This window comes from Pseudophryne corroboree, chromosome 8 (assembly GCF_028390025.1).
Source record: "Pseudophryne corroboree isolate aPseCor3 chromosome 8, aPseCor3.hap2, whole genome shotgun sequence".
NCBI lineage: Eukaryota > Metazoa > Chordata > Amphibia > Anura > Myobatrachidae > Pseudophryne > Pseudophryne corroboree.
Window position 1 is genome coordinate 253467544 of NC_086451.1, and position 17051 is coordinate 253484594.

Here is a 17051-nt window from a genome sequence, read left to right on the forward strand (position 1 = left end):
AATAATCCTGACGCACTTAGCCCCCCCAGGTTATAGAATATAGGGATAGCAATCGGAGTGAGATACACAAAATGGAGGTCACACAGCACACACACATAGTCACATTGTACAATGCAGAAATTATGACATGCAATAAAATTGCACTGGACTAGCACTACAAAGTAATACTAAGTATAGCTATACACTCAATAGATATAACAATGCACAGTAAAAACTGGATGTATATCACAGGGTACTTGTACTAAATAACCCTGACTAAATACACTTTTTCTTAACTAACACTGTCAGCAGACACAGTGTTCGCAAATACGCGCTATAGCGCGTATTTTACCCGGATCTGAAGGTGGGGACTCACTTTTCAAAAATGTGAGGGTCCCCGGGAACGCGCTCCGCTGCAGCCAACTCATTGTAAACTGACGGCGACGGCGCTTCTTGCCCATACAGAGCGGAGGTGGAGCCTTACCACTGGCAGTCTGGCGGTGCCCCCTCCCCCTCCTGGTCACGTGCAGCGGCATCACACGGGGGCCGGGCAGAGAGAGACGACGGCTCTGCGACTGCTGTACGCTGTGCTGTGGGCGGTGACTCACCAAGACCGTGAACTGCAGCTCCCTCCCAACCCGATATCTGCCTCCCTCTCGGCTGCCTCCAGTGTGCTCTCCCGCGATCTGTGTGAAGGAGAGCAGCGGTGACCGGCCAGGAACCTCACCTCCAGCCCCTGCCGTGTTTGTCCACCATACTGCTGCCGTGAGAAGAGCGGGCTGCACCATTACCATCAGGTGTCCCCAGCATCCCTACGGACGCCCAGCTACCGGGCCTGTGACAGGGGAGCCAGTTCCCGAGGTGGCCGCATTGGGTACACCCCCCCCCCCCCCTCAAACTTCTCACTTTTATCTGACGGAAGCAGCGGTGACAGCACAGGGCCCTGGTGCGGAAGGTACGTTCCCATATAGCAGGCGGCAGAGGGGGAGTGAGGTGCATGCACAGAACGGAGTCCTAGCTTTCATGTCCATGGGTATGTAACTGAGTTGATCACCTGGAGTAATATGTGCTTTCTACAGTAGTTTTGTAGTAAGTGTGCCCCATGTACAGAGTCTTTAGTATATATAGCATTAAGGTACATGGTCTTCTTTACTGTGCTGCGGCGTGCTCTACCTGGTGCAATGTGTATAACGGCGTGCACTACCTGGTGCATTGCGTATAACATGCTCTACCTGGTGCAATGCGTATAACGTGCTCTACCTGGTGCAATGTGTATAACGGCGTGCTCTACCTGGCGCATTGCGTATAACATGCTCTACCTGGCGCATTGCGTATAACGTGCTCTACCTGGTGCAATGCGTATAACGTGCTCTACCTGGTGCAATGCGTATAACGTGCTCTACCTGGTGCAATGCGTATAACGGCGTGCTCTACCAGGCGCATTGCGTATAACGTGCTCTACCTGGTGCAATGCGTATAACGTGCTCTACCTGGTGCAATGCGTATAACGTGCTCTACCTGGTGCAATGCGTATAACGTGCTCTACCTGCGCATTGCGTATAACGTGCTCTACCTGGTGCAATGTGTATAACGGCGTGCTCTACCTGGTGCAATGTGTATAACGGCGTGCTCTACCTGGCGCATTGCGTATAACATGCTCTACCTGGTGCAATGCGTATAACGTGCTCTACCTGGTGCAATGCGTATAACGTGCTTTACCTGGTGCAATGCGTATAACGGCGTGCTCTACCAGGCGCATTGCGTATAACGTGCTCTACCTGGTGCAATGCGTATAACGTGCTCTACCTGGTGCAATGCGTATAACGTGCTCTACCTGGTGCAATGCGTATAACGGAGTGCTCTACCTGGCGCATTGCGTATAACGTGCTCTACCTGGTGCAATGCGTATAACGTGCTCTACCTGGTGCAATGTGTATAACAGCATGCTCTACCTGGTGCAGTGTGTATAACGGCATGCTCTACCTGGTGCAATGTGTATAACGTGCTCTACCTGGTGCAGTGTGTATCACGTGCTCTACCTGGTGCAGTGTGTATCACGTGCTCTACCTGGCGCAGTGTGTACAACGTGCTCTACCTGGCGCAGTGTGTATAACGTGCTCTACCTGGCGCGGTGTGTATAACGTGCTCTACCTGGTGCAATGCGTATAACGTGCTCTACCTGGTGCAATGCGTATAACGTGCTCTACCTGGTGCAATGCGTATAACGTGCTCTACCTGGCGCATTGCGTATAACGTGCTCTACCTGGTGCAATGCGTATAACGTGCTCTACCTGGTGCAATGTGTATAACAGCATGCTCTACCTGGTGCAGTGTGTATAACATGCTCTACCTGATGCAGTGTGTATAACATGCTCTACCTGGTGCAGTGTGTATAACGGCATGCTCTACCTGGTGCAATGTGTATAACATGCTCTACCTGGTGCAGTGTGTATCACGTGCTCTACCTGGTGCAGTGTGTATCACGTGCTCTACCTGGCGCAGTGTGTACAACGTGCTCTACCTGGCGCAGTGTGTATAACGTGCTCTACCTGGCGCAGTGTGTATAACGTGCTCTACCTGGTGCGGTGTGTATAACGTGCTCTACCTGGCACGGTGTGTATAACGTGCTCTACTTGGCGCAATGTGTATAACGTGCTCTACCTGGCGCAATGTGTATAACGTGCTCTACCTGGCGCAGTGTGTATAGGAGGTTCTACCTGGTGCAATGTGTATAAGCGGCACTACTGTGTGGTGTAATGTGAATTGGTACTATTATGTGGTCACGCCCCTTCCCCATGAAGCCATGCCCCTAATTTTTTGCGGCGCGCCCCGCCTGTAGTTTCGATTCTGGGAGGTGGAGCTCCAATTCACTTTCTGCCAAAGGGCACCAAAATATCTAGTTAAAGCTCTGGGGCAGAGTGTCCTGCATGCTACACAGCCCAGCAGCACTGTCACCCCATTACCCCACCTTGCAATACTTCTGTAGTGTCCAAATAAGATTAATATTAATAAAAACCTTAATTCCGATGGGACCCAGAAAAGGACCGGTAGGACCCCAATTTTTAAAAGTGAGGGGTCCCTGGGATCCACTTTTTTTTGGGCTCAGCGCGATCACTGAGACATGTACAATACTTAAGTGTCCTGTAAAATGAACAGAGCTGACATGCAGGCGGCTTTACAGAAGAGGATTTGCCCACACAGTCCCAGGATCAGCTCAGCTTGTCCTAATGGCTCCCAAACGCTGACAGGAAGTGAGGGAGAGAGAGATATGCAGCTCCAGGGCGGGAACATTTACTCTAAATGGCGCCCTGGGTCTGGGGAAGGGGCTACAGGTCAGAGCCTTATCCTCTTGCTGGACTTCACCACCGGATACTGTGGGCCTTAGCAAACGGATTTTTGAGAGAACCCAACCTGTGCCCTTGCCCTGGTGGTCTAGTGGGGTGCTTGTACTACCAGTGTCCACACCACCGGCTGCACCGGTTCGCGTTTACAGCGGGTCCCGCCTGGGGGACCCACTTACCTCCTCGCTGAATGCGGCCACGCGATCCTGGAGAACTGCGGTGGTGTGTGTGTCTGACAGAAGAAAACCGGAGCCTCCGCTGTAAGTACCCGGCAACCAGGTGCGGAGTATACAGCGCCGCTGGGGGAGGTGATGGAGCTGCAGCAGGAGATGTCTGACTGACATCTAACACCCACAGTGCCTCTGCTGCAGCCCTTGAAGTTTTCATTTTTCACTTTAAAAAGCTCTTCTCAGGGCTGCTGGAGCAGCCCCCCTGTTGTATGCCTGCACTGCATGGCACCAACTACAAATCAGAGCTCTTGTGCACGGAGGCGGGGTTATAGAGGAGGTGGCGCTATGCATTCCGGGAACAGTCAAAGCTTTTAGCCTGTTGGTGCCTCGGATCAAGATCCTACTCTACACCTCAATGTCATTCCCTGTGGAGCCCAGTGTACCCCGCAGCAGAAAGTAGTACTGTATAATTTGTTTATAAAGATCTATTGAGCTTTAAAAACACGGTCAAAACAAAATTTCCAATGATATGGTCATTGGATACCAGTACTCACTTAGTATAGGGTACATCAAGAGAACCTTCCTCCTATAAATATCTGGTGGGAATTTGGCATAGTAAACCTTGGCACGTTGCGTTTCTTCATCACTCTGGATCAGGATCTTCCCAATACGGATGGAGCGGCAGCAGTCCCTGAGCCCCTGCTCCATGGCTTCACCTGGAAGGGAGTAAAGTGAGCTAGCAGGGAAAACATTGTAACAATAGATGGGAGTCAGATAGGAAAGCTTTAGTATCAGTGGCACCTTCCTAATTCCAGTGGATAACCAGACTCCGAGTCTGCACTCCTCACCATTCCCAATTCTATTATTTGAAACAGACTGTCCAGCTTTTACATATAAACAATGATGATGCAACAGGACACTTTTTATAGCAAATGATTCTCCTGTGCAAACAATCCTGACATTTCCTGCTGTTAATGTACTGGTTATACAAATGTATGCGGCCATTACTTACCACTTCTCATAATGCTCACTCCACAGTTCCCTTTCTCAAATTTCACCCCCTCATACTTGTAACCTACGACAGCAAAAAAAAAAAAAAAAAAAAAGTATGTTTGTTAAGATTATGCTCTTTACAAGTCTGACAATCAGGGTGAGGAGAAAAGAAAACACTATTTTAGGCCACATCACATGGCTGCTTTCATTAGTAGTTATGCTGGATGTAGTTATGTGACTGGCGGGCGGGACACAATACACAGGCATTCTGGGTCCATGGGGCCCGGCCTCGGGATGCTGACCGCCGGTAACACATACCAAACCCTATCAATGCTCTCTCTTCCTAAGAAAGAGCATAGATAATAGTGTACTCTGTATGTAAAATGTCCTGAGCCAGGTTCTCTTTTTTAGATGAAAAATAATAAGAATATCAAGCGCCTTCTGACTAGGGAAGATACTGCAGTTTAGGGAACTACTCCGAGTGATGAGAAAACAATTATATCCTTACAGTCGTAGCTAGCAGAGCAAGTGCAGAATAAATAAAATAAAAATAGTCACTTGTTTCTGTTCTCTTCCCAGAACTGAAATGAGTGAACAGAGTTAAATCAGGTAATGAAAACAAATTCCCCCAGTACTGTAAGTGTTGTTTCAGACAACTGAAATAGATTCTCTGGTTCCTTTAAATCACGTTTTCTTAAAACATAGGCTCCTCGAGTGTTGGCAACAATTCCAAATAAAATGATAGGAGGGGACAAACCATAGTGTAAAACCTCGACTTATTAAAGCAAAAAAAAAAAACAACAAAAAACAGGAATCAACTACACCTACAAGGACAGGTAAAAAATAAGATTTTACTTACCGATAAATCTATTTCTCGTAGTCCGTAGTGGATGCTGGGACTCCGTCAGGACCATGGGGAATAGCGGCTCCGCAGGAGACAGGGCACAAAATTTAAAAGTTTGACCACTAGGTGGTGTGTACTGGCTCCTCCCCCTATGACCCTCCTCCAAGCCTCAGTTAGGATACTGTGCCCGGACGAGCGTACACAATAAGGAAGGATTTTGAATCCCGGGTAAGACTCATACCAGCCACACCAATCACACCGTACAACTTGTGATCTGAACCCAGTTAACAGTATGACAAACGTAGGAGCCTCTGAACAGACGGCTCACAACAATAATAACCCGATTTTTTTGTAACAATAACTATGTACAAGTATTGCAGACAATCCGCACTTGGGATGGGCGCCCAGCATCCACTACGGACTACGAGAAATAGATTTATCGGTAAGTAAAATCTTATTTTCTCTGACGTCCTAGTGGATGCTGGGACTCCGTCAGGACCATGGGGATTATACCAAAGCTCCCAAACGGGCGGGAGAGTGCGGATGACTCTGCAGCACCGAATGAGAGAACTCCAGGTCCTCCTTAGCCAGGGTATCAAATTTGTAGAATTTTACAAACGTGTTCTCCCCTGACCACGTAGCTGCTCGGCAGAGTTGTAATGCCGAGACCCCTCGGGCAGCCGCCCAAGATGAGCCCACCTTCCTTGTGGAATGGGCCTTGACAGATTTAGGCTGTGGCAGGCCTGCCACAGAATGTGCAAGTTGAATTGTGCTACAAATCCAACGAGCAATCGTCTGCTTAGAAGCAGGAGCACCCAGCTTGTTGGGTGCATACAGTATAAACAGCGAGTCAGATTTTCTGACTCCAGCCGTCCTTGAAATATATATTTTCAATGCTCTGACAACGTCCAGCAACTTGGAATCCTCCAAATCGCTAGTAGCCGCAGGCACCACAATAGGCTGGTTCAGGTGAAACGCTGAAACCACCTTAGGCAGAAAGTGAGGACGCGTCCGCAGTTCTGCCCTGTCCGAATGGATCATCAGATATGGGCTTTTATACGATAAAGCCGCCAATTCTGACACTCTCCTGGCTGAAGCCAGGGCCAGTAGCATGGTTACTTTCCATGTAAGATATTTCAAATCCACCGATTTGAGTGGCTCAAACCAATGGGATTTGAGAAAATCCAAAACTACATTAAGATCCCACGGTGCCACTGGGGGCACAACCGGGGGCTGTATATGTAGTACTCCTTTTACAAAAGTCTGGACTTCAGGAACTGAAGCCAATTCTTTCTGGAAGAAAATCGACAGGGCCGAAATTTGAACCTTAATGGACCCTAATTTGAGGCCCATAGACAATCCTGTTTGCAGGAAATGTAGGAATCGACCCAGTTGAAATTCCTCCGTCGGAGCCTTCCTGGCCTCACACCACGCAACATATTTTCTCCAAATGCGGTGATAATGTTGTGCAGTCACCTCCTTCCTGGCTTTTACCAGGGTAGGGATGACCTCTTCCGGAATGCCTTTTTCCCTTAGGATTCGGCGTTCAACCGCCATGCCGTCAAACGCAGCCGCGGTAAGTCTTGGAATAGACACGGTCCCTGCTGAAGCAGGTCCCGTCTTAGAGGTAGAGGCCACGGATCTTCCGTGAGCATCTCCTGAAGTTCCGGGTACCAAGTTCTTCTTGGCCAATCCGGAGCCACGAGTATCGTTCTTACTCCCCTTTGCCGTATAATTCTCAGTACTTTTGGTATGAGAGGCAGAGGAGGAAACACATACACTGACTGGTACACCCATGGTGTTACCAGAGCGTCTACAGCTATTGCCTGAGGGTCTCTTGACCTGGCGCAATACCTGTCCAGTTTTTTGTTGAGGCGGGACGCCATCATGTCCACCATTGGTCTTTCCCAATGGACCACAATCATGTGGAAGACTTCTGGATGAAGTCCCCACTCTCCCGGGTGCAGATCGTGTCTGCTGAGGAAGTCTGCTTCCCAGTTGTCCACTCCCGGGATGAACACAGCTGACAGTGCTAACACATGATTTTCTGCCCAGCGGAGAATCCTTGCAGCTTCTGCCATTGCCCTCCTGCTTCTTGTGCCGCCCTGTCTGTTTACGTGGGCGACTGCCGTGATGTTGTCCGACTGAATCAACACCGGCTGACCCTGAAGCAGAGGTTTTGCCAGGCTTAGAGCATTGTAGATTGCTCTTAGCTCCAGTATATTTATGTGAAGAGACGTCTCCGGGCTTGACCACAAGCCCTGGAAGTTTCTTCCCTGTGTGACCGCTCCCCAGCCTCTCAGGCTGGCATCCGTGGTCACTAGGACCCAGTTCTGTATGCCGAATCTGCGGCCCTCTAACAGATGAGCACTCTGCAACCACCATAGCAGAGACACTCTTGTCCTTGTGGACAATTTCATCCGCTGATGCATCTGCAGATGCGATCCGGACCATTTGTCCAGCAGATCCCACTGAAAAGTTCGTGCATGGAATCTGCCGAATGGAATCGCTTCGTAAGAAGCTACCATTTTTCCCAGGACTCTTGTGCATTGATGCACAGATACTTTTCCAGGTTTTAGGAGGTTCCTGACTAGATCGGATAACTCCCTGGCTTTCTCCTCCGGAAGAAATACCTTTTTCTGAACAGTGTCCAGAATCATCCCTAGGAACAACAGACGTGTCGTCGGGATCAGTTGGGATTTTGGAAAATTCAGAATCCACCCGTGTTGTTGGAGCACTACTTGGGTTAGTGCTACTCCGACCTCCAGCTGTTCTCTGGATCTTGCCCTTATCAGGAGATCGTCCAAGTAAGGGATAATTAAGACGCCTTCTCTTCGAAGAAGGATCATCATTTCGGCCATTACCTTGGTAAAGACCCGGGGTGCCGTGGACAATCCAAACGGCAGCGTCTGAAACTGATAATGACAGTTTTGGACCACGAACCTGAGGTATCCTTGGTGTGAAGGACAAATTGGAACATGAAGGTAAGCATCCTTGATGTCCAAGGACACCATAAAATCCCCTTCTTCCAGATTCGCTATCACTGCTCTGAGTGACTCCATCTTGAACTTGAATTTTTGTATGTACAGGTTCAGAGATTTTAGATTTAGAATCGGTCTTACCGAGCCGTCCGGCTTCGGTACCACAAATAGCGTGGAGTAATACCCCTGTCCCTGTTGTAGGAGGGGTACCTTGACTATCACCTGCTGAGAATACAGCTTGTGAATGGCCTCCAATACCGTCGCCCTGTCGGAGGGAGACGTTGGCAAAGCAGACTTTAGGAAACGGCGAGGAGGGGACTTCTCGAATTCCAACCTGTAACCCTGAGATACTACCTGCAGGATCCAGGGGTCCACCTGCGAGTGAGCCCACTGTGCGCTGAAATGTTTGAGGCGACCCCCCACCACCCCTGAGTCTGCTTGTAAGGTCCCAGCGTCATGCTGACGCCTTTGTAGAAGCCGGGGAGGGCTTCTGCTCCTGGGAAGGAGCTGCTTGTTGCAGTCTCTTACCCTTTCCTTTGCCTCGGGGCAAATAGGAATGTCCTTTTGCTCGTTTGTTCTTATAGGAACGAAAGGACTGCGGCTGAAAAGCCTGCGGCTTTTTCTGCTGGGAGGTGACCTGGGGTAAAAAGGTGGATTTTCCGGCCGTTGCCGTGGCCACCAGATCCGATAGACCGACCCCAAATAATTCCTCCCCCTTATACGGCAATACTTCCATATGTCGTTTGGAATCCGCATCACCTGACCACTGGCGCGTCCATAAACTTCTTCTGGCAGATATGGACATCGCACTTACTCTTGATGCCAGAGTGCAAATATCTCTCTGTGCATCTCGCATATAAAGAAATGCATCCTTTAACTGCTCTATAGTCAGTAAAATACTGTCCCTATCCAGGGTATCAATATTTTCAGACAGTGACTCCGACCAAGCCACGCCAGCACTGCACATCCAGGCTGAGGCGATTGCTGGTCTCAGTATTACACCCGTATGTGTGTATATACTTTTTAATGTATTCTCCAGCCTCCTATCAGCTGGATCCTTGAGGGCGGCCGTATCAGGAGACGGTAACGCCACTTTCTTTGATAAGCGTGTGAGCGCCTTATCCACCCTAGGAGGTGTTTCCCAGCGCGCCCTAACCTCTGGCGGGAAAGGGTATAATGCCAATAACTTCTTTGAAATTAGCAGTTTTCTATCTGGGGTAACCCACGCTTCATCACACACTTCATTCAGTTCCTCTGATTCAGGAAAAACTATCGGTAGTTTTTTCACACCCCACATAATACCCCTTTTTGTGGTACTTGCAGTATCAGAGATATGCAAAGCCTCCTTCATTGCCGTGATCATATAACGTGTGGCCCTACTGGAAAATACGTTTGTTTCTTCACCGTCGACACTGGATTCAGTGTCAGTGTCTGGGTCTGTGTCGACCGACTGAGGTAAAGGGCGTTTTACAGCCCCTGGACAGGTACTAACTGGTTTGCCGGCTGTCTCATGTCGTCAACCGACTTTTGTAGCGTGCTGACACTATCCCGTAATTCCATAAACAAAGCCATCCATTCTGGTGTCGACTCCCTAGGGGGTGACATCACCATTACAGGCAATTGCTCCGCCTCCACGCCAACATCGTCCTCATACATGTCGACACACACGTACCGACACACAGCAGACACACAGGGAATGCTCTGATAGAAGACAGGACCCCACTAGCCCTTTGGGGAGACAGAGGGAGAGTTTGCCAGCACACACCCAAGCGCTATAAATATATATAGGGACAACCTTAATAAGTGTGTTCCCTTTATAGCAGCTCAAATATTATAAATATCGCCAATAAGTGCCCCCCCTCTCTGTTTTTACCCTGTTTCTGTAGTGCAGTGCAGGGGAGAGTCCTGGGAGCCTTCCTCGCAGCGGAGCTGGGCAGGAAAATGGCGCTGTGTGCTGAGGAGAATAGGCCCCGCCCCCTTTTCGGCGGGCTTCTTCTCCCGGTTTTTTTGGAACCTGGCAGGGGTTAAATACATCCATATAGCCCCAGGGGCTATATATGATATATTTTAGCCAGAATAGGTATATTACATTGCTGCCCAGGGCGCCCCCCCCCAGCGCCCTGCACCCTCAGTGACCGCTGGTGTGAAGTGTGCGGAGAGCAATGGCGCACAGCTGCAGTGCTGTGCGCTACCTCATGGAGACTGAGACGTCTTCTGCCGCCGGTTTCTGGACCTCTTCTCTATTCGGCATCTGCAAGGGGGTCGGCGGCGCGGCTCCGGTGACCCATCCAGGCTGTACCTGTGATCGTCCCTCTGGAGCTAGTGTCCAGTAGCCTAAGAAGCAAATCCATCCTGCACGCAGGTGAGTTCACTTCTTCTCCCCTAAGTCCCTCGTTGCAGTGAGCCTGTTGCCAGCAGGACTCACTGAAAATAAAAAACCTAACAAACTTTTTCTAAGCAGCTCTTTAGGAGAGCCACCTAGATTGCACCCTGCTCGGACGGGCACAAAAACCTAACTGAGGCTTGGAGGAGGGTCATAGGGGGGGAGGAGCCAGTACACACCACCTAGTGGTCAAACTTTTAAATTTTGTGCCCTGTCTCCTGCGGAGCCGCTATTCCCCATGGTCCTGACGGAGTCCCAGCATCCACTAGGACGTCAGAGAAAGAGGATTTTGGTACTTACCGATAAATCCATTTCTCTGAATCCTCTAGGGGACACTGGAGTTCCATTATACATTAGGGGTGTGAAGTCTGTGAACCAGAGGTGTGGCACAATCTTAAAAATTTGCATTGTCTGCACAGCCGGCTCCTCCCCCTTCACGCCCCTCATGCCTCAGTTTTGAAAATTTGACTGAGAGACGAGGACACGTACGAGAGCCTATGGCGAGGAACCGAACCGTGCAATATGACAAACAGCATCCAAGAACATCTTTAAACGAAAAAGCAACGCTGTTTGTACGAACTGTATGAACAAGAACTATGAACACAGCAGGATTGACAGCACAGAGGCGGGCGTCCAGTGTCCCCTAGAGGACTCAGAGAAATGGATTTATCGGTAAGTACCAAAATCCTCTTTTCTCTTTCATCCACTAGGGGACACTGGAGTTCCATTATACATTAGGGGACGTCCCAAAGTTATCCCCCAGGGAGGGAGTGCTGTCTGTTGCCTGCAAAACCAAACGTCCGAAGTTAGAATCTTCGGACGCAAAGGTATCGAACTTATAAAATTTCGCGAACGTGTGGGCTGAGGACCACGTCGCCGCTCTGCAAAGTTGAGTAGTGGAAACCCCTCTGGCAGCCGCCCAGGAGGCACCCACTGATCTAGTGGTATGCGCACTTGTCCGCAATGGAACCTGTTTACCACTGGAAATATACGCTTGTCTAATAGCAAGTCTAATCCATCGAGACAGGGACTGCTTAGAAGCCGGCCAACCTTTCTTTGGACCATCGTAAAGTACGAACAAATGATCTGACTTTCGAAAGGACGATGTAACTTGTACGTACACCCTTAAAGCTCGTACCACATCCAATGACACATCCCCATCTGCTAGACTCTGGAAAGATGGGACCACAATTGGTTGGTTAACATGAAAACCCGAAACAACCTTAAGTAGGAACTCAGCTCTTGTACGGAGTTCCGCCCGATCCTCATAAAAAAATCAAAAAGGGACTTTTACACGACAAGGCTCCCAACTCAGAGACCCGTCTAGCCGAAGCTAAGACTAGTAACAACGTTACCTTCCAAGAAAGATATTTCAGGTCAGTCCGTAGTAACGGTTCAAGCAAAGGTGATTTTAAAAAATCTAACACCAAATTCAGGTCCCACGGTGCCGTGGGGGTACGAAAAAGGGGTTGTATCCGTAGCACCCCTTGCAAAAAAGTTTGAACCTCTGGTAAGGATGCCAACCGTCGTTGAAAAAGCATGGAAAGAGCAGACACCTGAACCTTCAGAGATCCCAATCGCAGGCCTAATGTTAGGCCTGCTTGAAGGAACAATAAAAGCCTGGATAAGTGGAAGGTTTTCGAATCCCATCCACGTTCCTGACACCAGTCTATATATTTCTTCCAAATTCTGTAGTAATGCCCCGCAGTAACCGGATTTCTAGCCGCAATCATCGTAGGAATAGCCAATCTTGGTATTCCTCTGTTTCTTAAGATCCGGGTTTCAACAGCCACGCCGTCAAACGCAGTCTGTTCAGGTCTGGGTGAAGAAACGGTCCTTGAGATAGTAGGTCCTCTCTCTGAGGTAACCTCCACGGGTCTTCTGACAGTAAACCCTGCAGGTCCGAGTACCAACTCCTGCGTGGCCAATCTGGTGCGATTAGAAATCGCCCACACTCGTTCTCGTTTCAACCGTTTCAGTATCCTTGGTATGAGAGGGAAGGGTGGAAAGATGTACACCCTTTCTTAATCCCAAGGAAGCGTCAACGCATCTACTCCTTCTGCTGCAATATCCCTTGTCCTGGATACATATCTGGGCAGCTGGTGATTCTGCCTCGATGCCATGAGGTCTATCTGCGGACGACCCCATCTCCTCACTACCATCTTGAAAATCCGCGGATGAAGACACCACTCTCCCGGATGCATGTCTTGTCGACTGAGATAATCTGCTTCCCAGTTTTCTACCCCTGGAATGAATATTGCCGAGAGGATGATGTTTCGCTTTTCCGCCCACAACAGGATCTTCGTTGATTCCTTCAACGCCATCTTGCTCATCGATCCCCCTTGACGGTTTATGTAAGCCTTTGTCGTGACATTGTCCGACTGTATCCGTACATACTGACCTATGACCAGATCCTCGGCCAATAGAAGTGCGTTGTAAACAGCTCTTAATTCGAGAATGTTTATGGGCAATCTGCTCTCTTGAGGTGTCCACCTTCTCTGAAATTGATGTTCTTCCAGAACGGCACCCCAACCTCTGAGACTGGCGTCCGTTGTTAGAATCCTCCAGTCCCAAATGCCGAATCTCTTTCCTGCTGCGAGATTCTTGTGTATCAACCACCATGTCAGGGGGACACGTACTTGTGGATGAAGTCTGATTCTCCGATGAAGTAGCCAATGCGACCCTGCTCCTTGAGCAATGAGATTTATCTGAAAGGGTCGGGAATGAAGTCTTCCGTACTGGATAGCTTCGAACGACGCTACCATCTTTCCTAGAAGTTGTACACAGAGATGTAGAGACACCGTCGGTGTCCCTAGTACTTGAATCACCAACTTCCGTATGTCCTGAATCTTGGATTCTGGCAGAAAACTTCTCAATTTCACAGTGTCCAATATAAGACCTAGGAACTGAATCCGTTGTGTTGGAATGAGGTTGGATTTCTTGAAGTTCACTATCCATCCGTGTTGAATTAGAAATTGGTGAGATGTGAGAGCATCCTTTACCAGCTTCTCCTGAGAAGAGGCTTTGATTAGGAGGTCGTCTAGCTAAGGTATTATAGTGACTCCCGTTACGCTCAATTCTGCCACCATAACCGCCATGATCTTCGTGAAGATCCTCGGGGCTGAAGATAGACCGAACGGTAGAGCTCTGAATTGATAATGATCCTTTACCAATGCAAACCGTAGGTAAGCTTGGTGTGGAGACCAAACTGGGATATGCAGGTACGCATTCTTTATGTCCATGGATATCATGAACTCCTTGTGTTCTAAACCTGCAATGACCGACTGTATTGATTCCATCTTGAATTTGTAAATTCTTAGAAATTGGTTTAAAACTTTTAAATTTAGAATTGGTCTGACTGTTCCGTCTGGCTTTGGCACGACAAAAAGACTGGAATAAAATCCCGTTCCTCTCTGAGGGGTAGGAACTGGAACAATTACCTCTGACTGTAGCAATTTTTGAATTGCTGTAAGTAACGCCTTTGCCTTCTAAGGGCCCTGAGGTAAACCTGTTGTAAAAAATTGACTGTGAGGTCTCTCTTGAAAATCCAACTTGTACCCCTGGGAGATTATGTTGTTTCTCCAGCTCTCTGGAGAGGTGTTGGTCCATGTGTCCTGAAATCCCTCCAGTCGTGCGCCCACCAGGGGAGACCCCAGGTGAGCTGGGAGACCGTCATGCCACGGTTTTTTCAGCAGGTTTATCCTGCTTTCTGGTTGCTGCCTGTGAGCGGCCTCTACCTCTGCCCCCACGTGCTGGTCCACCAAAACCTCTTCCTCGGCCTCAAAAGGACTGAGAGCTGAAGGAATTAAACGTTGGTCCCGAATAACCCCTTTTAACCTGTGGAGTGGTTCTTGTATAAGGAGTAGGCAGGAATGTGGACTTCCCAGCTGTAGCTTGGGAAATCCACTTGTCCAATACTGGATAGAAAAGCGTGTCACCTGCAAAGGGAATAGCTTCCACCGCCTTTTTAGGGTCAGCATCTCCCTGCCATTCTCTAAGCCATAAAATTCTCATTGCCGATATGGCCGATGCAGAAATGCGCGATGCAATCCTACTAGCATCTTTAGATGCCTGACATAAATATGAAGCCGATTCTCGAATGTGTTCTGCCAGATGCGTAATCTCTTCCAAGCTATTTTCCTCTTCAATAGCTTGTATAATATGACTGGCCCATGCTCCCATGGCTTTGTTAACCCAAGCACAGATGAGGGTAGGCCTCTGTGCTGCACCTGCTGCTACAAAAATCGATTTTAAAACCGTGTCAACTTTACGATCTGAAACATCCTTTAAAGTTGTTACATTAGGTATCGGCAAAATTGTCTTTTTTGATAACCTACCTAGGGAAGCATCCACTACCGGTGGATTCTCCCATTTATCTATTACACCCTTAGGTAAAGGATACGTTACCTGAAACCGTTTTGGGAATTGGAAGCGTTTATCAGGTTGTTTCCATGCCTCCTCCATTTGATTCTGGAGGGACTTAGGAATGGGAAACACTGCTGAATGTGGTTTCTGGGATTCGAATAAGTCGAATTCCTCAGGCTCTTTAACCTCTTCACCTTTAAAATCCAGTATTTCCTTAACAGCCTCAATTAAAGAATCAATACCTGAGATCGCTGAATCCTCTATTGTGGAATCAGCATCCAGGTTAGGTTCAATTAACTCCTTCCTCCATATCCATAAGGAGACCATCCTCTTCCTCCGTTACCTGAACAACAGGAAGGGGTCTTTTAACTGCCTTGCGCACATTCGTGTCTGGTTGTGCGGGTGGCGTTAATCTTATGAGAAACTCTTCCATTGTCTTTGAGAACCCCGCAGCCCACTCTGATTGTTGTTTGCATGATTCCGCCATTTCTTTGGATATTCTGTGTAAGAATATCCTCCCATGACCTGGATGGAGCACTGTTCCCCGGCTATGCGCCCTTGTCTACGCAGGAGTCGCACACCCCTGAACTGCCAATCCTCGTGTTACATTTCGTACACACGTAATAGGTCTTTTATGTCTTGGTTGCTGCCTTAGACATGATTAGCCATTTTGTTGACAATTTAAACACAACTTTCACGCTTTATTCAGGAAAAGAAAGTTTGTAGTATATGACGGGAGTTGGAGTGTTTGGAACCGGCTGTAATAACTCTTCCTGATTAAGAGAGGTAAATAAAAAAAAATTAATTAATGAATAATTTAAAATATCAAACACTAGCCAGTTAGCAGCCCTCACAAGCCCAGCTGTCAATCAGCTACGATGATAGGGTTGTCCACGTACTCCCAGAATTTTCCTCAGGATCTTTGAATAAAAGTCCCTTGAAAATATAAATAATAATAGTTATTCCTTCAGGAGATCCTCAATTATTTATGTCATCATTTTACCAGCAGGGGGAGCCTAACTGAACTTCCTTCCTCTGATAAGGTCTAAGAGTGGGAGGGCTCTCCCTGCCCCTCAGTCTTTGTACAGCAATACTGCCTGGAGTATATGCTATATTACTGGCCCTTGTTACAACCAGTACTCACGTTTTGAAGCAAAAAAAAAAAAAAAGAGAGGATCTCCTGAGGAGAGATGCAGATCCCTTCAGTAGGGATCTTTGTCTCACATATATTCAAGCTTTGTCCCCCTTTTCTTAGGTTGACGCAGCCTGTCTTTGAAGAAAATTTGAATCTAGTCAGGAGCCATCTGCTCCTACGTGCTTCACCTCTAGCACAATTTTCAAAACTGAGGCATGAGGGGCGTGAAGGGGGAGGAGCCGGCTGTGCAGACAATGCAAATTTTTAAGATTGTGCCACACCTCCGGTTCACAGACTTCACACCCCTAATGTATAATGGAACTCCAGTGTCCCCTAGTGGATGAAACACAGTGTTTGCAGCAACAGGGAAGAGAAAACTCACAGGGACTTGAAGGACCCCTCTGCCATCCTGCACCCTCCCCCAGTGTTTGCCATGCTGCTGACCAGACAGCACGACAGGACCCCCACCCAGCGGCTGCAGACAATAGCAGCCCCTGAGGAAGTGTAAATGTAACCGCCCCAAGCCTCTGTGTACATGGCAACTGTCCCGGCTGTCAAAATGAAAGTCACAATGATTCCAATGTAAAAAAAAAAAAATACATTTTTTTTATTAAAACAAATGTAAAAGAAAAAAAAGAAAAAAAGTTTCTCTCATAAACCCCTCCCCCCCCCCCCCCCCAGTTTGAGCGTTTTTTTTTTTTTAAAAGAAAAATAGTTAAGTGGTTACTATACATTTGCCATCATGAATGAGTAATATAAGTCGTCACTATACATTTGCCACTCATGAATGAGTAATAAAACAGAGGAGTATTAGTTGGAAGGCCTTGTGTACCAACTCCACAGCCCTCTGCAACACACAG

General features: G+C 48.2%; 1 protein-coding gene across 1 annotated transcript in view; it reads right to left on the minus strand.

Moving 5' to 3' along the window:
* Positions 1-17051, minus strand: part of UPRT (uracil phosphoribosyltransferase homolog) — a 132221-nt gene that overhangs the window by 55375 nt on the left and 59795 nt on the right. The window contains exons 4-5 of the mRNA XM_063937179.1: positions 4503-4565; positions 4045-4206 (exon numbers count right to left, since the gene is read on the minus strand). Of these exons, the coding sequence (XP_063793249.1) occupies positions 4045-4206; positions 4503-4565 (225 nt within the window). The remainder of the gene's footprint in view (positions 1-4044; positions 4207-4502; positions 4566-17051) is intronic.